Source organism: Populus nigra, chromosome 8 (genome assembly GCF_951802175.1).
Source record: "Populus nigra chromosome 8, ddPopNigr1.1, whole genome shotgun sequence".
In the NCBI taxonomy this organism is placed as follows: domain Eukaryota; kingdom Viridiplantae; phylum Streptophyta; class Magnoliopsida; order Malpighiales; family Salicaceae; genus Populus; species Populus nigra.
The window spans coordinates 9,626,701-9,647,909 of record NC_084859.1 but is presented as its reverse complement, the minus strand read 5'-3'; the positions used below and the strand labels follow the sequence as shown (position 1 = coordinate 9,647,909).

General features: G+C 31.1%; 2 protein-coding genes and 2 non-coding genes across 4 annotated transcripts; 1 reads left to right on the top strand and 3 right to left on the bottom strand.

Moving 5' to 3' along the window:
* Positions 1 to 12,426: 12,426 nt before the first annotated feature.
* TRNAS-GCU (transfer RNA serine (anticodon GCU)) lies at positions 12,427 to 12,508 on the bottom strand. Its single transcript has one exon. It is a non-coding gene; the product is annotated as a tRNA-Ser (tRNA).
* Positions 12,509 to 14,051: 1,543 nt separating this feature from the next.
* LOC133700613 (RING-box protein 1a) lies at positions 14,052 to 16,616 on the top strand. The gene is made up of 5 exons (XM_062124189.1): positions 14,052 to 14,275; positions 14,368 to 14,418; positions 14,505 to 14,564; positions 16,097 to 16,168; positions 16,257 to 16,616. Exons 1-5 carry the CDS (start codon positions 14,164 to 14,166, stop codon positions 16,292 to 16,294), a joined length of 333 nt encoding a protein of 110 aa, XP_061980173.1. The 5' UTR covers positions 14,052 to 14,163; the 3' UTR covers positions 16,295 to 16,616.
* A 517-nt stretch (positions 16,617 to 17,133) lies between these two features.
* TRNAS-GCU (transfer RNA serine (anticodon GCU)) lies at positions 17,134 to 17,215 on the bottom strand. Its single transcript has one exon. It is a non-coding gene; the product is annotated as a tRNA-Ser (tRNA).
* A 567-nt stretch (positions 17,216 to 17,782) lies between these two features.
* On the bottom strand, positions 17,783 to 20,487 carry LOC133701193 (subtilisin-like protease SBT1.4). The gene has a single exon (XM_062125026.1). It carries the CDS (start codon positions 20,365 to 20,367, stop codon positions 18,037 to 18,039), a length of 2,331 nt encoding a protein of 776 aa, XP_061981010.1. The 5' UTR covers positions 20,368 to 20,487; the 3' UTR covers positions 17,783 to 18,036.
* Positions 20,488 to 21,209: the final 722 nt, after the last annotated feature.

Below are 21,209 nucleotides of genomic sequence, written 5' to 3'. Positions count from 1 at the left end.
GTCCACACGTTTTTTAAATTATTTAATTTTCCTGTCTTGAATCACTTGTTATTGCTTCTTTTCTTTCCTCTCTTTTTGTAAAAGTACTTTTTATTATTAATACAATTAAAAAACTTGGTGAACCACCTCTATTTTTTTTTTTACATTTGCATCCTCTTTTGTTTTTTATTTGGTCCTTCAAATTTTTTTTATCACCTCAAATCTTTTTTTTTCATTTGCATCATTTTTTTTATTGAGTCCTTCAATTTTTTTTATTTACATCCTTCTTTTTTATTGGATCCTTTTACTTTTTATTTAACAATTATAGTTTGATTTTGCAAATATTGATAATCATAAATCACAAAACGACATTTAGAATATCAACATGTGAGGCAATGCAAGATTTAATAAATATTAAAAAAACAATGAAAAATACAACATAGAAAAAAAAACAAAATCAATTATGGGTTGCAATAGTTGTTCATAAAGTTTTCGTTTCTTCTCTTTTCTTTTTTGTCATTTGACTTTTTTATTCTCAATTTAATTTTTTTATATTAATTTTTGACTTGAAATTGAGTTTGATGTTTTATTTTAGTTGATTTTATATAAGGCTTTTACAATGTTAAAAATATGTTTAATGCTTGATTTGATAAAGTAAAATTCAATTTTATTAATTCAAATTAATTAAAAATTTAAGGACCTTATTCAAATTGAAACAAATATTTAACATCTTTTTTTTATGAGAAATAGCATCTTTATCTTAACTTCCTAACTCAAACTTTGGTTGAAATCAACATATTTGTTATCATTTAGTACGTAGCACATATAATTCTTGATATATTTTATTGAATGCGCGTGTATAAATTTTTTAATTCACAATTAAAATTTTTTAATGATTAAAAACAGTATCTTTATCTTTTTTTATGTTGAAAAAAAAAGTTCCACCCTGCATTATAGCAAAGTTAATCAAACTAGTTTATTTGTATTTGAAAACCAAAATGCATGGTGGGTCAAAAACAAGTTTTTACTATAATTTTAAACCTGATTCAAATGTTGATCCTGATTCAAAGGTTGACCCGGAGCAGGTCTTGGATCATCGTTCAAAAAATTAAATATTCAAGACTCCATGAATTAAACATAAATATCTAACTTATTTAGTGATGAGTAATGAATAATATATATATATATATATATATATATATATATATATATATATATATATATATATTAGTTTTGGAAATAAATATACTAGAAACTCAATTCATGGATAACCATTATGGTTTGGATTTGCATTCTCTCATTAATTTTATAAGAAAATACAAACATGATCATCATATTTGAAATTTTATTTTTAATTTTGAATTCAATAATAATAATTTAGATTGGATGATGAAAAGAAAAGGATAGTATGTAATTAGGATTTCTAAAGGAAATATTTTTAATTTAGGAAAGAAATTTACACTCAATTTTAATTTAATTGAACAAAGGTTTATTGAAATATTTTTTAGAACAAAGAAACATTAAATTAAACATAGTCAGTATTGATAAAAAAAAAATTAGTTAATTGTTTCTCAAACTTAAGAGATTATTTAATTTATTTTGAAAACCTAAAGGACTGGTCTATAATTTATTCTATTTTTGGTGAAAACATACTGCAGGCAAAAAGGGAACGAAGTCAACTCATTAAAAAATAAATTAGATTATGAAAACATAGCTAATATATATATATATATATATATATATATATATATATATATATATATATATAATATGTGTTTTGCCGGTCCGTCACATTAAAAATTATTAAATCAACTAAAAGATGTAGGGTATGTTTAATTATTTATATAAATAGTAAATTAGATTAATATATTATTTTAATTGTTTTATAACCAGTTCTGTAAAGTAGCTCAGTAGTTGGGGGTTTGATTTTTTCATGGGAGAGAAATTGTTTACCTCTACATAGAATGATAAAACCGTATCAAAAGCACGGTAAATAAATTGGTGCATTCTAACCAAATACATGCCAAATTGAATTTTTCTAGATATCAGTTACTCTGACAGATAATTTAAATGTGGAAATTTGTCCTCTAAAAAAGGAAATTTTGAATGAATTGATCATAAATTATGAGATTTTATTATTTCTTATTTTTCTAAAAAGGATACCTCTATCTTATATATTATTTTATGATAATATTAATGCATTTTTATAAATATATTATACATCCTCATATTACATTTACATTGATATAACACGTATTATTAAAATTAAAGATATGTAATATTATCTATCATAGTATTGCTTACATATCATATTTGTGTCGATATTATAATCTAATTTATTTCAAATACTATGCAAGCATAATTATAAGAGATAGTGTGTATATATATATTAACTAATACTCTAAAATGCATGAGGAAATTATTGTATCTTTCTCTATATTTTGTTTTGTTTTTTTTTGGATTTTGGTGTTTTGTCTTTCTTTGTATTTCCCCACATTTGTTTTTTGTTTTTTTGGGTTTTACATGTATTTTTTCTCAAGATTGTCTTCTTTTTTTTTTTGGTTTTTTTTCAATTATCTTTGTCGATTTTTTTTTAATATTGAACTAGTTGAAAATTTAGTTCTGTAGTTTTTTTTTTAAAAAAAAACATTATGGATTACTACAATGTTTTCCTACATGGTTTTTTTTTCTTTTTTTATAAATGTTTTTCTTCTTTCTTTTTTTCCAAAATGGTCTTTATTGAATTTATTTTATTTATATTGAGCTAGTAGAGAATTTTGATTCGTAGTTTTTTTCTTTAAAACACTATGGATTGTTACAATGTTTCTTCATATAGTTTTTGTTTTGCTACAGTGTTTCCCCACATGTTTTTTTTCAAAATTATCTTTGTTGAATTTTTTTTTTAATTTGAGCTGGTTGAAAATTTAGCTTTAACTTTCCCTATATGTTTTTTTTTACATTTTTTTTGCTTTTTTTTCCAAAATTGTCTTCTTTTTTTTATTTTTTTGTGTTTTTTTTCAGAATTATTTTTGTTGATTTTATTTTTTTAATATGGAGTTGGTTGAGAATTTAGATTTGTATTTTTTTTCTTTAAAACACTTTAGATTGCTACAGTATTTTTCCACATGGTTTTTTTTCTCTTTTTTTATGATTTTATTTTTTTCATATTGAGTTGGTTGAGAATTTAGCACTATAGATTGTTACAGTGTTTCCCTGCATGATTTTTTTTTTTTATTTTTTTTATAATTTTTTTCAAAATTTTCTTTGTTAATTTTATTTTTTTAATATTAAATTAATTAAAAATTTAACTTTATAATTTTTTTCTTGAAAATATTGTAAGCTACAATAATTTTTCTTCGTAAAATTATTTTTTTACAAACTCATAACAACACGTAAGCACACCACAAACCCATCACGTGGGCATGACATATAGGGTGTGTATTATGAAAGAATAATTGAGTGGCGTGTTATTTGTTATTGACTCTAGGTAGGGATAGCGCCACATGGGGCTTAATATTAAAAGTGAGGCGGGAGTGAGTGTTGGCGAGAAAAGTCAACAGCTAAACGTACCAAACTCAGCACCGTCCATGAAAATTGAGCTTTTTGGAACGCGTTGAAAATTTGTTTTTTAAAAATTTGTTTTTTATTTAAGATTAATGTTTTTTAATACTTTTATATTATTTTAATATGTTGATATAAAAAATAATTTTTAAAATATAAATAAAATAATATTTTAATATATTTTCAAAAAAAATATTTTAAAAAATAATTTTATGGCACTTTTAAATATCTCATAATAAAAATAGAAACAAGGCTATGAACTTTTACCTCTAGCTTACTAATAAAAATATCCCCAGCAAGAATTATTTTTTTTTTAAGTAACAATGGAAAAACAATATAGGCTATGATGTAAGGAATAATCACATTCACATAGATTATGTTGTTTCTAACTATACAAAATTAATAGGTCATGTTGTTCACTGTTGAATTTATTTTTTCATTTTTAATTTAATTTGAAATTTAAAATAAAATTTATTTTCTATAAATCAAAATAATTGATTTATTAACATTATTTTATTTTTAATAATTATTAATGAAAATTGTATTTAATTTAAACTTCAATAGGATTCCTTAACATATTAGGCTGACAATTATTAATGAAAATAATTAGTTGTAGTCAAATTACATTTCATTAAGATTCCTTTAATTAATAATTATAATAATTATCAATAAAAATGATTAGTTGTAGTAATTATAATTTTTTATAAGATAGCTTATTATAAATAATTAAATTTCAATAGGTTTCTCTAATTTAGTAGATTAATTAATAGTTATTATAATTATCATGGAAAATAATTAGTTATATTCAATTAAAATTTTAGTAGGATTATGTTGTAGTCCATTTAAATTTCAATAGGATTATTTAACTTAGTACATTAATTAGTAATTATAAAAAATAAATTGGAAATAAAATGTAGTAATCAATTGTTTTGATAACAAAAAAATTTTAAAAATATTTTTTGATAAAAACTAATTAAAAAATTCAAGAATAAAAATCAGATAAAATAAAATGTTTTTTATACATTTTTCAACAGGTTACTTGTTCTCAACAATTAAAAAGAAAATTAAATGGCGTGAGGATTTCACTATAACTCTAGACACAGATTGTTGTGAATTGCAACAGTGAAATTACCATTTTACCTTTTAGTGACTTAAATTTAAGCCTTCGGTTTAGAAGTGTTTGGATCTTTTTATCTGGCTTGGAGGTCATTAGAAGATTGTTTAGTGGTGTATGCATCTTTTCCATTTTTTTAATACAATAAAACTACATTTTTACCCCAAGAGTCAACAAAATTTAGAACTGTTGACCAGAGACTTTCTTTCTTGGCTCTTCACAATATTTGTAATAGTAAAAATACTTCTTTGCCTCCAAGATAAAAAAAAAAAAAAAAAGAGGATAGGCTATTGGACAAGGGTATTACAAGTTTCCTTAATTTCCATGTATAATAAAATAACACTTTTAGTCTCAGAAAAGACAAAAAAGAAGTTTTGCTTTTGGGAGTATTTTGGTATTTTTACATGGTATTTTGTATAATTAAGAGGACCATGGGGGGCATTTAGTATTTTTCATGTTTTATTTGTTAGTTTTTAATCGAAAAGCTGCCGACACGTGTTCCTCACACCCCAGCGAATGGGCAATATCCACGCCATTAAAGAGGCGAGTTTAACGCTTCTTGGTGGCCAAATTTGGTCATCCACCTTCTAATTAGATGCGCAGCTGTGCTCTCTTCCACATAGTGTGGCTCGTGTAGACAGATAATGGTTAGATTGTTGTCGGTAATCGATTGTTTGAGTTTTTTCTTTCTTATCTCTCCTAACATCTAAAGTGTATAATTATCCTTTTTGTTTGTTGTTTGTCAAATAAACTATGCTTGCCATACCCAAGCACCTTGGATCTTGCAACCTTGTGCAAGTTTACTGTGGACCAATACACAATCCAATATAGACTTGCATAGTAGATTTTCCAAGCTCTGAAGACTTGGAATGGGGCTAATGTTATCTTTTCACAAAAAGTTAAATTATCATTTTGCCTTTTGGTTGAAAAATTGAAGCCCTGGTTGTGGGAGTGTTTCAGTATTTTTCATGGGTTCATTGGTTATTAAACGTTTAAGTGGGAGTATAGTAGTCTTTTCACGATTATTCGCATAGTAAAAATATTATTCCACCCTTAAGGTTAACAAAATTAAGACCTGTTACCCAGGGGTTTTTTAACTTTTCACAAACTGTTAAATAGTTAAAATACATCTTTAGTCTTGGAAAAGATAAAAAAAAATAAGCTTTGTATATGGGGGTATATTTGTTCTTTTATACTGTTTTTTGTGTAATTTTCTATAATCATAAGGGCCATTTTGGTATTGTTTTATTATTTTTAAAGTTGAAAAGTTGTGTTGGACCTATGTTTACTTGGGTTTGACAAACATGTCAGACCCAAGTAACGTGGGTCTGGTATGTTTTTCAACATGAGTCTAATATGGTTGTTAGACCTAAGGATTATGGGTTTGGCCACTCTCTGAAAGTGTATTGTGGACCAAGACACAATCCACTATTAGATGTTCCAAGCTCTAAAGGCTTAAGATGAGGCATTTGGATATTTTGACATTGTTTTATTATTTTTAAAGTCGAAAAGTTGTGCTAGACTCATTTTTCTTGGGTCTGGAGACCCAAGTAGCGCTGATTTGACATGGTTACCAGAACTAAGTCGCTTGGATTTGCATTTGGATCTAACATGGTTGTTAAACCTACTTTACTTGGGTCTAACATGGTTATCAGATTCACGTCACTTGAATTTAGCAAAGAATTGAGCAGAGATTTAAAAATTAACTCATTTAATTAGATTTAATAACACTATTAAAATATCCTTCATACTTTTAATATTTTTTTATATTTTAAAAAAATTAATATTGACCCGCTACATAACACATGCTAATATACTAATATAACCTATTGAGATATATAGTTGGGAATAGTGAAATCTAGAGTTTTATTATTGGGAACAGCACAAACGATGTGGTTGCATTGTTCCCAAACTCACACTAATGTTTTATTTTTCTAATTATTTATCTCAACATGCTCCTTTGTTAAGAAAATAATTTAGAATGTGTTAAAAAAACCCTGGCTAGTATATCAAACAATTCTTTTTATCTATTTTATCTTGAAATTTGAATTTCTCAACTGGAGTCTTCTATAAGAATTATGTCACAAAAAAAAAAACAAATTCCCTATAAAATGAAAAGAGTATAATTTGAATGGAACTTATGGTAATTATGGATTAAAAGACTTGATTGAAAATTTGTGAAACTTAAATGATAAAATTGATATAAATTTTGTTTGAGAGGGGGAAATTATTAAGGTTTGCTTACTCTTTTTACCTATTCAAATTCTTCATTAATTATATTAAATCATCATCTAGCTAGATTTATATATATTTGACCTGAAACATATATTGCTATAATATACTATAACTTTACCTTTTATTCTAAACTCAAAATAGCATTGTCTGAACTATTGTTGAATAATGCAGATCTCACATAACAATATAATTGTCCTAATGATGGTTTTTTTTTTATACCCCTAGCTGTGAGAGTAGTACCAAGGGACATTCCTCAATAGAAACAATATAGTATAAATTAATGTGGCATAAATTAATGTAACTTCTTACATAAGTTATCTGAACTTGAATGCGAGTTATCAGTGTATGAATTCACGCGCCGCCGCAATCAGTATGGAATCTAGACAACTTGCCATGTATTTTGAGCTTTTGCGCTTCTCAATACATAAATTAACATTGCTGTTAAAAAGAAAATGTGTGACTTATAAGTTGTATAGAAACAATAAATCGGTGGTGTATTATTAAAGAAAACAAAAACAGTTTGATTAAAAGAGAAAACAACAACATTAGAAGGAACATGTTATTAACCTCAAATCTAATCTAACCTTTGATCTAGCCTAAAACTCGTCTTAAAAGTTTGATGAGCGAACTTAATTATAAATTAGCAGGTTAATTCAGGTTTTGAATAAAAAAAAATTAAAAATAGCTTTGTTTTGTTTTCTAAAAAGATATCGTAGGTTTTGAATTAAAAAAATACTGAAAATATCAAAACCATATTGATATTGTTTTTGTTAAAAAAATATCGGTTCGATACGAAATTCAGCTAGGATTTTAGGTTATCTCTAAGTTTTTTATCTATGAAAATAATTTGTTGGACGGGAAAATGGGTTCCTTAGAATCTAACCCAAATTTACCCATCGGAGAGATTGTACAGATGGTTCATTTAAAGCACTAATTTCACACAGCTCCATTCTTAAACATCACATATATCTCACAAGAAAAGCTTGAATATTCATAAGAAATAAAAGAAAAATAAAGAAAAAACAAGACGAGCTATACTTGTCTTGCATTCACTAACGTATTCCATTTTAATGACGCGCTCTGCCATACCAGTTCAGTAGCTATGGTTATATCTCGGATTTAAGTCTGAGATCAGATTGTACAGAAGAAAAGGAAAAAAAGGAGAAGAAGAAAATATATATATTACATTTTATTTAAACTTAATTTCTTACGGCTTGAAACAAAAAGAAGGAAAATATATATTAAAAAAAAACGAAAATATTTAGAGGCAAAGAAAGAAAGAAAGAAAAGAATGGCAATTAATCTAACATAACTGAAATTGATCTTAATTAAGATCAGAAATTAAAAAAGAAAAACACCTTCTACATGATGAACGATCGAGAGGAGTTGGATCCAGCCACGGAAAGGAAGTTGGAGAAAGTAATACCCATGCCAGGGACAGCAAAAGAGGTCTCCATTAAAATCCTCTGGTTATAAGCATCTATACTTGATCCAGACACCTTCATATCCTTCATGAGATTACGATGATATTCCTTGAGCTTCTTTAACATGCAAAGGTATTGCAATTTTAGCCACCTCAACCGCATTCTTCTTAGCATCCTCACTAAGAACATCTTTCGTCGAGGCTTTTCTCCTCCTAGACGTATTATGGGCAGTTTACGCCCACGTATAGATAGTCTCCGTCGAAGCGGCCACCGGGAAGTGGTGGTGAGATTGGTGTTTTTGAGAGGGATATCATTAACTTGAGCCATGTGATCGGTATGGGAAGTGGGGTAGAATTTATGGGAAGGGCAAATAAATATAATACTCCTTAGGTTTCCATGCACAGTTGACTATATGGAGACAAAGGCATCTTGGGGTATCTCTGGGGTCCAGAGAAGTTGAGTATTTGTTTAAGTTATCAAGAGGACGCCCTTCCTTAGCGTGGCAACGAGGAAGGAACGTGCCTTGTGTTTGTAGTCGCTCGTGATATATATGAAGACACATCATATGCTTAATTATTAAGTACTCCCCAATTCACGGAGAGATGTGATGAACGCTAAAATAATTAATAGTACATTAATTAATCTAATTAGATTTGGATGCATGTAGGTTAATGTGGTATATACATTTATCTTGATGCTTTGTTATTAATTAATTAACTCGTCATTATTGTTTTTATGAATCGCAGTTACGTTTGCAATAACATCGAAATTTGTCATGCATTTAGTGAGACATGAATTAATTTTTAAGAAACGTAAGAAGATATGCCTTGAGTTGGTTGAATCTAGGGAGGGAAGACAGGATCCACATGGATTATTCAAGGAGTTTTTTCCCACGTTAGCACGGTGAGCAAATTTATTTCTCAAACTAGCATAATTAAAAAAAATAATTTTTATTTTAGCACGGAAACACTAGTCGCGCAACCTTTTAAAATTCATAAATTTGCATTCTTCCATTCATTTCCCAAAAAATTAACCTATACAAAAAATTAAGAAAAAAAAAGATAACATCTCAAAAAATAAGAGAAAAGAGAAAAAAAAAAAGAAAAATGAGGCGTCGGAAACATATTGGAGCTTCGATGATGAAAATCTCAGTACCATCAGAAAAATATTGGCGAGACGAATCTATAGACACCAAGAAAAACCAACTTTGAAGTTGGTGATGAGATGTCAACAAATGAGTGTGTCGCTGTCTTTAGACTCCGGTGTGACTCACCACTAACTTCAAAGTTGGCTTTTCATTATGTCTATAAATTTATTTCGTCGATATCTTTTCGGTGGTACAAAGAGTTTTATCATTGGAGTTTTGGCGTGTCTTTAACGTCTTATTCTTTTTTCTTAATTTCTTTTCTTCTTTTTTTAATTTTATAAACTTGATTATAAAGTATTTCTAGTTTTTAATAACATTCCAGCAAATTAACTAGTTTAACAAGCAAGTTCTCAAATTTTGTTCTGAAAGACAAACAATATCGTTTATACAAATTCTTATTAGCATATCGAATATAAATATTAAACGCAACTACGAAAGGCATGGCATTCATGTTGATGCTAAAGCTATTGTTTTAATTTTGGTCAAGACATATATGAAATTTAATTCGCTTTTAGCATACTGATCCTGCAATTATCAACTAAAGGAGTCCGAAGTCTTTTGCCGAACTCTTTGGTGACGATCAATGCCCTCGGTCGTATACTCCATGTAATTGCAAGGTTCTTGATGGTCCATGTGACAGTATTTTATGAGTGGGTTAGTTAGGGTAGTACTTCATCAAAGGTTTAGTAACTTCACCTTAGAAAGTGTGCGTCTTTTTGGACATTAAGATTAATATTTAGAATTTTTTTTTCATGAATATATATAAGTATGATGGGAAGATTTTATAGTGCTTGGGAAGTAGTTAGTGTTATCCGATCTACTTTGAAGAAAAAGAGAGAATATAAAATTTATGATTCATCAAAAGTGATAAAAATATCCCTATCTAAATTTTTTTTATCCTAGTTATATCTTTCTATTTTTTAAAAAGTTAATCATGATGAGTAACTAATAGGAAGCCACTAGTTAGTCTCAAACCACCATAAAATTACCATAAAATTGTCTTATAGCATGAAAATATCTCATACTATAAAATAGAAAAATATTAAATCTTTTATAAGACACCTCGGTTTACACAATTACATATACTAAAAGGCTTTGACATTTCAATATAGTAGTGAACACTAAAATGTCTTGGCCTCTTATCATTTGGTCCTCAAAGTCTTTTTTAATAATTCCATCATTCAATGTTAGATTTAACGAATATTGAATTTTATAATTTGTTTCAATTTACTTTCTATGGAGTCATCTTAGTCTTATGACTCGAGTTTAGCAGTTTAACTCGGGTTAACTTGGGTTATTTTTTTGTTCTTTTTTTAATTGATTATTTTTTCTTAACTTCATCCTTTAACATTGATTTAATTGAGAATTTGGCTTCATATTTTTTTATTTGTTTTTTATGAAATTATCACGATCTCATGACCCGAATTGATTAAGAATTTGACTTTATACTTATGGCAAATTAACCTGGGTTAACTTAGGATATATTTTTTTAATTGATTTTTTTTTCAATTTAATCCTTCAACATTAGGTTGATTGAGAATTGTGCTTCATATTTATTTTTTATTTGTTTTCTATGAAGTTATCACGATTTCATGACCCGTGTCAAAGGTTAGCTTGGTTGCCTCGAGTTTTTGTTCTTTTTTTTATTTTTTTTTCTCAATTTCATCATTTAATATTGAGTTGATTGTGAATTAGACTTCATAATTTATTTTGATTTGCTTTCTATGAAGTTATTTTTGCCTCATGACTCGGGACATGGGTTTAATCGGTTTATCTCGGGTTGACTCGGGTGGTTTTTTCATGTCTTTTTTTCATTGATTTTTTTAATGTCATTCTTTAACATTGGGTTGATTGAGAAATGACCTTCATAATCTGTTTCAATTTTATTTCTATATTGTTATCTTGGTCTCATAAGTAAGGTCAGGTTAACCCGGGTTGACTTTACTCATTTTTCTAATTGAATTTTATTTTCAATGTCATCCTTCAATATTAGGTTAGCTGAGAATTGAGCTTAATAAATTTGTTTTTTAATTTTTTTCTACAAGGTTATCAGGGTCTTATGACTTGAGTTGGAGATTTGATAAGTTAACTTGAGTTCATCTAAGTCAATCCGAGTAAACCCAAGTAGATTCAATATGTTGTCGTCTCAATATTTTTAAAAATATTGTCTTGATTTTTTTAGTCAAACTACATTTCTAAAGCGTGACATGATCAAACTCCAATCTTCTACCTCAACCGATCAACCAGTTGGATCTAGTTGTATTAATCGGTCAACTGTTTCACACAAAAACCATAATTTTATGAACTTTTTATTCTAAATATGTTTTATGAGTCAAATATACATCTTTGTCCAACTTGTTAACTCAAACATAGACTTCAATTAAAATCACAAAAGTTATTGTTCATACAGTAGTGGGTGATTCTAAGCAATCAAATGTAAGTCTTCTATAACTAAATGAGGATTTGCCCAAAACAGATTACGTGAATAGCCTAACAGATGCATTTATGGACTTGTAGGATAGGTCTAAACCCAAGAGGAGGTCTGGTCGTGCTAGACCATAATAATAATTCAAAAGGACCATAACTTTTGATCCGACTGTTAAATCATGCTCAAATGTTTACAGGAGTTTTCAGATGTCGTTTTCCTTACAACAGCTATTACATCGCAACGCGAACCATTAAATCTTTAGATATTAAAAATCTCATTGATGAACTCTGATTTTGACAGTTTTAAGATTTTTCGTGTTATTTTCAAAACCATTCGACCAATTGAGTAAAAATTAGCATAGTTTAAAGCGCTGACAACTATGTTGTCACACTTAAAAATAAAAATACTTAATAAATATTATATTTTTAAAGCGTAATATAATTAAATTGTGTTATGCCATCAAATCTTGCTTACACATGTCAATTCTTGTGCCAAAACGGCCAATTTATCTTAAAAAAGCTGGGAGAGTAAAAACAAACGACGCCTGAGAGATTCGAACTCTCGCGGGGAAACCCCATGTACTTAGCAGGCACACGCCTTAACCACTCGGCCAAAGCGTCGTTACGCTTTACATGCAATTTTAATTTGATATCATTTGTTATTCTCCTTCGGCAGTTTTCCAACACAAAAGGAAAGAGCATGATTAGTTCCTCATGCAATTTCTTATTTTCTTTCTCTCATCGCCATAAGTATTATTGGATTTGATATCCGTAATTTCCCCATAAGTGTAGACATTCACATACCACCTAATTTTATAATTTGTTTTAGTTTTTTTAAAAAAATTAATTTTTTTTACTTCAAATTAATAATTTTTTAGTTTTTTTAAATCATTTTGATGTGCTGATTTTAAAAACAATTTTTAAAAAATAAAAAATATTATTTTGATATATTTACAAGTGAAAAGCAACCATAACCACATTTCTAAACAGATCTAGGTATTTAACTTGCCTTACAACCTATAGTATGTTTAATGAAATAAATCACAAAATATATTAACAAATAAATTAACAAAATTTGTTAATACAAATTAAATAATAAAATGAATATCAAATATTTTTTTAAGAGCAAAATATATATGATTATGCAAACATTTAACCCGACTTTTTTTAATGAATCTTTTTATTTTAAAAGTTACTAGATTATTAACTCACACTACGCTGAGAATCAAATTTTTTTTTCTAATGTAATAAAACATCTAGGCATTGTTAATGCTTTTTCTAGTAGAAAAAAAATTAAATTATATGTGGACTGATACAATATGACTCAGTTGTCTTATCAAGTTTAAAAACCACTTGAATAACTGATAAAAATATAATTTAACTTAAAATAAATATAAAAAATATTATTTTACCTCTAAGTTTGTGCTTAATCTTTTGATTTTTAAAAAGCAAAATCAAAATTATTAATGTAGATTGTAAATGCCGCAGCTCCTTAGAGTTTTTTTTTTTAATTCATCAAATTCAAAAGTAATTTAAAAAAAAAACCTATTTTTTTAATAAAAAACTATCCTTATAATAATAATAATATAAAAAAAATTCACGACTCATTCCCACATAACTTTTAAATGTATCTTTGAATAATTATTTTGATCTCAATATATTTTCCGGCCCTAAAAGTAAATTTGGTAGTTATCCCTTGACGTCGATAATATAGATAAACTGTGGATACACACACGTGTGTAGCAATTCGTTTCTTCCCAAGAAAAAAGAAGAAGTTATGTAGATGCAAATATAAATTTTTTTTTTTGTGTAATTTCAAAAAAATAAATTTAAAATTAATACCCCATTAAAATATGATTATTTTGTGTCAAACTGTTCTACTATAACAAATTAATACTATTAGTTTAAATCATATAATAAAACAAGGCTTAACATCTCATTAATAATTGAGTCATTTTTTAATTTAATAATAGATAATTAGTTTATTTCACCTTAAAAAGCTTTATAATTTTTATTTTCAAATAACATAAACCATCCATCTAAATATTTGGATAATATGTAGTGACGTGTAAGAAAAATATTATATGAAAAACAAGTTTCAAGAAAGAAATTAAAATATAAAAAATCCCAGTCGCCCTATGAAATTATTAGAAAGAGCAAATAAATTCACCTCCTCACGCTTTCCTTTTCGCCATTCCATTATTTCTCTCTCTTTACCTTTTTTTTTTTTTTAACCCTCTTGAACTCGATCTCCTTAGTCCGGAGCCCAAACCCAGATGGACACGGACGTGACGATGGTTCCGGCAGGCGAGGCAAGCTCCTCTTCCTCAAGGAAACCGAAGCGATTCGAAATTAAGAAGTGGAATGCTGTTGCTCTTTGGGCTTGGGGTCTGTCTCTTTCCTTGTACTTCCTCTCTTTTTCCAACCCTTAAATTTTGATTTTTTTTTCCTTTTATGTTAATTATTTGATGGGTTTGCAGATATTGTGGTGGATAATTGCGCTATTTGTAGAAACCATATCATGGATCTTTGTAAGTCATGGCTTTCTTTCTTTCAAGATTCCAAGACTTTTCTTTTTTCTGTTTATTTATTGATTATATCGTATGTATTTGTGTAGGCATTGAGTGCCAAGCAAATCAAGCTAGTGCTACAAGCGAGGAGTGCACTGTTGCCTGGGGTATTTGTTCTTCTTCTTTCTTGAATTTAGGGTTTTCTCTGTGATGGGCACTTTGTTTTGAGCTTGACTGTATGTACTGCTACCCTTGTGTTACCTCTGTTATTTGAATTAGACAAGGACTTAATGTGATGGGCAAGGGTTTTCGTAATGTGATGGGCAAGGGTTTTCTCTTTGATGGGCACTTTGTTTTGAGCTTGACTGCATATACTGCTACCCTTTTGTCACCGCTGTTATTTGAATTAGAGAAGGACGTAATGTGATAGGATCTTGTAATTGTTGGTAGCAGTGTTTCTTAGATTAGTGTGGCTGTGTTTCCCTTGCTCAGTGTGGTTTTAAATTTTTTTTTCTGTAGCTCTATGTATTTTCTTTGATGAGAAATACAGAAATAGAAGGGTGAATAAGTCTGTGTGCAGAAACTAATGCCCACTACGAGCTTGCAATGGTTGTATGTTAGGATGGTTAGCTGAAAGTCCCAAAGCTGATGATGTCTGCAGTTAGGTGTCAATAACTGACATTACATCTGTTTCAAGGAGTTGGCTTTTTTGCGAGTACGGGGAATTCATTCCCTTAATAATTAAAGTTCCGTTATAAGATGATTTCACCTGAACATGATGCTATTGGCTCAGAACATTCGCTTATTCTAATTATCCTGATTGCTGCTATTGACTTCGGCTTTTAATTTTTTTCAACGTTCTTCCTGGATATAGCATGTGTGGATTGATAGTCTGATCTTGGACAAGTGTTGTTAGTTGGAGCACCACAGGTTGCAACCCTGTTGGTCTATTAATAAGTAAACTATCAAAATTTATCTTTTTTTATGAATTATGAGCGCATGATAAGCTAATTATGCCCAAGTGTCAGAATTTAGTTTTCACTTTTTTAGTACATTGATAAGTGCTTCCCTTGCGAGGCTCGCATGCCTTGTCAGTGTTGTGCTGTTGCTATTGATCACCTTAGTTGAAGTCACCATTTTCAGTTTTCAAGATGGCAATTTAGGAGAAAAATCTTGGTCTTTTATTTCTGCTTCTTTTTTCTTTTTCTTTTTCTTTTTAAATGATAGGGGACTTACACTGATCATTGCATTGTTTGGTAATCCATAATAATAGTGAGGGTCATGGGAGATCATGATTTTGTTTAATTTTAGCTCTCAATGATACAAGTTAGAAATGGTGGTCAAGATGCTGGTTTTGTAGCTGCCCTTCTCTTATTCTTCTTTCTATTGGTTATGACTGTATATTTTTTAGTATGCAAACCATGATTCCCTAGATAATTTCTTTTTCACGTGAACATCTAGCTTTATTACTGGAAATAAGCATGGCACCTGATCTAGGTCTCTTTGTTTTGATAGCTAATCATATCAAACTTCTAACTGTATTGTTTTATTAATGATTATGCCGGTCGATGTGAAGCTACAATGGTGTTGCTTACATGATCAATTCTGATGTGTTACTTTGGTTTATCCTGAAGGTTTGTGTTTTATTTGTTTTATCAATCTGCTTACATGTGCTAAGAGACTTGGTTTGTTATCACAGGTGTGTGCAACCATGCCTTCCACTTCCACTGTATCAGCCGGTGGCTCAAAACCCGCCAAGTGTGTCCTCTCGGTACGTGGTCGAGAATGCATATGATTTCTTTTATTTATTTATTATATCCTCAAACACCTGAGCATTTATTTGTCTCTCACTTGTGCAGATAATAGTGAGTGGGAGTTTCAGAAGTATGGCCACTAAAGTTGATGGAGCAAGCAGAACGGCTGGATGGACTTCCTGTAGACCAGCACCCGGAAATAAAAGAACCTGTGGACGAAAATGTGTTTCTACTGACTTGACATTATATAAGATTATTAAAAGCAGCATATTGGATCATTATTGTATTTGTATGCCAAAGTTTTTTTTTCAAGTCATTGGCCCCGATTTATGGGATGGGATGTTGCACAGTGCGCTCTACTGTTTGTGTGATCAAATTTATGTCATGATCAGGGTTTGTAATTGTGCAATCTCAGAGTGGAGATTTGATTTCTTGAAATGCTGAAACCCACTTTCAAATTGCTTAGCTGTCGATTGGTTTCATATCATAGGTCATGTTTATTGGAGCTGTTAGCGTCTATTTCAGGGTGAAAGGTACTGTAGCGCATGCCTTTAGGTCTTGGCCATGCAAGTTGCACTAAATCAACTTTTGAACTGCGGGTTGTTTCTCATTCTCAGGGCCTGTTTTTATTTTTTTTTTTAATTTTAAATTAATATTTTTTTAGTGTTTTCAGATTTTGATATTAAAATAATTTTTTAAAAATAAAAAAAATATTATTTTAATATATTTTGGATAAAAAAATATTTTAAAAACTACTTAGTTGTATGGTATTGAAGCAGGTAAAGTGATCAATATCCGATTAACCTTGAGAAGCATTGAAGTAAATGGAGTGGTCGATGAATGCTGGCCTAATGAGAAAAAGGTTTACGTTTTAGCTCTGCTCTACTGATTAGGTTCTTGCCTCGCTCGTGGATTTTCCCAGGGAGCAGATAGAGAGGAAAAGAACTCAAACTACGTAGAAAACGGTAAAAAAATTGTCAAACGACGCCTGAGAGATTCGAACTCTCGCGGGGAAACCCCATGTACTTAGCAGGCACACGCCTTAACCACTCGGCCAAAGCGTCGTTACACTTATCTTGCAAGATTACTTTGATATTATTTGTTATTCTCCCTCGGCTCCATCCCATCCACTAACCTCCGCTTTTTCATACCGCGAAGGTCTTCCTAAAGCTCTATGTCCGGTTGCATAGATTATACTGTTTCAATACCTGGCTGTTCTTTCAACATTTTTCTTAAAAAATTAAAAAAAATAGCTCGACAACTTGCTTTTCTTGTGCAGTTTCTTCCTCTCATCACATCACCTACTTATTGGGAGCATGTTATTTTTCCATGAGGTGTAGACAAACCCTTGAGGTGCACTTGAATTCGATGTGTGTATTTCCCACAAGATGATATCACTTGAATCTTGAGAAGACCATGAAGATGGAGATGCTCACTTGCATGGGTAACACAGACACTAGCTGTTCACTTGCTCGCCGTCTTTTCTGTTGTAACCCATTAAAGCTTCATTTCTCCCCTAAATTTACTTAGCTTATGCTGGTTTCTTATGAATCTATGGACGTACAACTTATATAGCGGATGAAGAAGAAGAAACATCAAAAGAAATGGAGCAAATCTATTGACTACAATAGTAGAAGCAATTAAAGCATTATTTCATCCAATTCACCATGGAAAGCATCAGTACATTATAAACAAGGAAAAAAAAAATTCCATTCTTCAAATACATTAACCTTAACCCGTTCCTAGATCAACCATTGCACAATCTCCAATTTGAAATCTCGTTGAAATGAAAAGCTAAATCATCATCACCACATAATTTGTACACAAGAGGCTGCCAATGCCCTAAGTTTGAAACTATTCCAGATACTTCTCCAATATCCAGTGCTTAAATGGATTCCCTGGATGATCCTTGACGCCACTTGACAGCAATTGGACTTCTTACTCTATGAATCCCATTGCTCCACTCGATCGATCCAAATGTTGCTGAGTTAATGCTAGACCAACCCGAGCTAACACTGGAGAACGTAATCTCATAAGACACGGTCTTATTCTCTGCATTAAACACGAGCCTACTTGGGGATACCTTGATGTCAACATTTGCAGGAGCATTCACTTCAACCTCATAAACTACATCAAGAGAATTCCCAACATTTTTCACCGTCCTCCTATATGTAACCACATCACTATTGGACTGGAAAACAACAGAGAATGATGGATAGTTGAGATTGCCTGGACTGCCCTCTTTACCACTGCATATGTCCGAACTAGGACGCTCTCTGACAAAAACCGCAATTCGCTTAGAATCATACCCGATGGCACAAAGGAATGCAATATAGTCACTTGTGTCGATATCATACACCAGTCCAGGATTTAGAGCACTATTAGGATCAACATGACCAGCTCCATGAATGAAGGGTGTTGATTCTTCACTGCTAGCAAGATCCTTGATATTCTTGCCAGAATTGTCTAAATTATGAGCGGTGGTCACCAAAGCAGATTTTATAGCAGCTGGGGACCAATCCGGGTATGCTTTTCGAAGCAGAGCAACAATTCCACTAACATGAGGACAAGACATCGAGGTACCTGATATTATGTTGAACTCAACCCTTCTAGGATCAATTTCCAAATCTGTTGGTCCAACGAATCCAGTCCAACCAGCCAAGATGTTAACACCAGGAGCAATGACATCTGGCTTCAGAATCTCTGGTGTCAAATAATTCGGACCACGACTCGAAAAGGCTGCAACCTTAGGAGCTGAAGGTGAAGTCCCAATTATCGTTCCACGGAAATTAATTGTTGCAGTTGGATACTGACTCAATTTGACATATTCTCTAATCTTATCGGCAGCAATTTCACCGACCTCAGTAGCAGGCAGAAGATGAGAATCAGCAATCAGCTCCTCGCCACTATCTGCTGTGTTTGCCAATATCATTCCAAGCCCACCAGCAAGCTTCACCGCAGCTCCTTTCTCCACTCTTGCATTCCCTCCGCGATCGCATACCACAATCTTCCCTTGGACTTTTGATGGACTTATACTCCCCATATAGCAATACCTATTCCCAACATCACCAGCATACACCAAAGGAAGCTTGAAATCAACAAGTGGATCGCCAGAGTACAGCGAAACCCCACTGAAAACCCATCCATTGCCCAAGACTACATCGGCTGGAAACTCTCTATCAATTGTAGAAGCACCGACAGTAAGAATCCATGGAGCAATATTAACAGCAGTATATGGATCTGGTCCTGAGTTCCCAGCAGAGCAAGACACAACAATTCCATGTTGTGATGCACTAAATGCCCCGATGGCAATCGAATCATGATCATATTGAGGAGCATGACCAGTAGCACCAACAGATAAAGAAATCACATGGACTCCATCATAGATAGCCTGATCCATTGCAGCAAGAATATCAGAGTCATAACAACCTGAACTCCAACAAATCTTGTAAGCAGCAATTCTTGCTTTTGAGGCCATACCACGAGCTTCTCCACTCGCGTACTCGAAAAGGCTCGCGTTATGGACCGAAGATCCAGCTGCAGTTGTTGATGTGTGGGTGCCATGACCTTCAGTATCTCTTGGAGATGCAGATTCTTTTGATTCATCAATATGTCTCCCTCTATGACTTATATAGCCCTTGTTAAAAGCTCTAGCACCAATAAGTTTCTTGTTGCAAGAAGAGGCTGGAAAGTCAGGTCCTGTCTCACAGATCCCTTTCCAGTTGGCAGGAACATCAGACAGACCGGAATCCGATAAACTCCGGTGCTCAGGCCATATTCCAGTGTCAAGAACTCCAATGATCACACCATCACCATAACCAGAATTTTCCCAAAGACCAGAACTTTCTGACAAGCCCAAGAAAGCAGGGGTGTGCGTGGTGTGAAGCTGGCGAATTTGATCGGGAATGACTGAAAGAATACCCGGAACACGGCGGAGCTTTTCCACCTGGGAGGTTGTGAGTTGGGCTGAAAAACCGCGGATAGCATGGTTATAGTTGTAGAGGAGCTTGGCAGGGTGAGGTGAAGGAGGGAGGGAATGAATGATTGAGGTGTACCAATCATGGTGAGAAGAGAAAAGGGAGGGCTTGTGGGATCTTGACACGTGGATGATGAAGGTTTGTGGATGGTCCGATGATGATGATGATGATGATTGTGTTGGGAGGGTTAAGAGGAAGAAGAGGAGACAGTGAAGGAAGGAGAGAGGGGACATAGCCATGAGGTTTTTTCTGTATGTGGGCGTGGATGTTGGCTTACTGAGATATAGGATGGGCTGGGAATTTTCTTGTGATTTTTTTTTTCTTTTTGGATTCTTTGGATCCCCAACTGCCCATACAGTGATCTTTCTGCCTTTTCAGTAACTGATGTAAACATTGCATCTTACCTCTTACAAGAGGACGCAATGGCAGCACATGATTGGTAGTGCATTTTTTATTAGCAAGATGACAACAAGGCTTTTCGAATTTATTAAGTACTGATCCAATCCATTGGGATAACCTTACCATGTGCTCCAAAAAATTATTTTTTAAAAAATAATATAAAAAGAACAGAAAATAATTTGTGCTATTAACCTTCGTAATATAATTTGGTATAAAAATATTTATTTTTATTTTCACTGTATTTAAATACCTTTAAATCATATAAATGTTATCTTATAAGATATAAAAATATTAAAATTTTTAATTGTATTATCTATTTTATTAAGAGAGTTAATTACGATAGAAAAATCATTCTTATAAATATTTAAGAGTTAGGTAAAAACTCGTGGTATTGATAAATTAATTTCATAAAAAAATAAATCTTGAGGAGGGTATGTTTTAAAGTGGGAAAAAATTGAAGAGAGCATATCTTCAAGTGAAAAAAAATAATAATCTTGGTGTGGATTATCAAATAGTTATTGTGCTTTTAAACTTAGACTAGTGAAAGAATACAATATTAAAATATAATTTGGTGCTTAAGGTGTGGATGTAAGCTTGTCGAACCATGTTAAAAACAACTTTGCAAATTCTCTTCTTTATCTCTTTACTTTAAACACTTTAATTATATTGTTGGTTATTGTGT

Excerpts from the sequence above, each read along its gene's own strand:
- LOC133700613 (XM_062124189.1), top strand. The coding sequence starts at position 14,164 with ATGGACACGGACGTGACGATGGTTCCGGCAGGCGAGGCAAGCTCCTCT. Across the intron at positions 14,419-14,504 it reads AAACCATATCATGGATCTTT|GCATTGAGTGCCAAGCAAAT; the intron begins GTAAGTCATGGC and ends GTATTTGTGTAG. Across the intron at positions 14,565-16,096 it reads GGAGTGCACTGTTGCCTGGG|GTGTGTGCAACCATGCCTTC; the intron begins GTATTTGTTCTT and ends TTGTTATCACAG.
- LOC133701193 (XM_062125026.1), bottom strand. The coding sequence starts at position 20,367 with ATGGCTATGTCCCCTCTCTCCTTCCTTCACTGTCTCCTCTTCTTCCTC.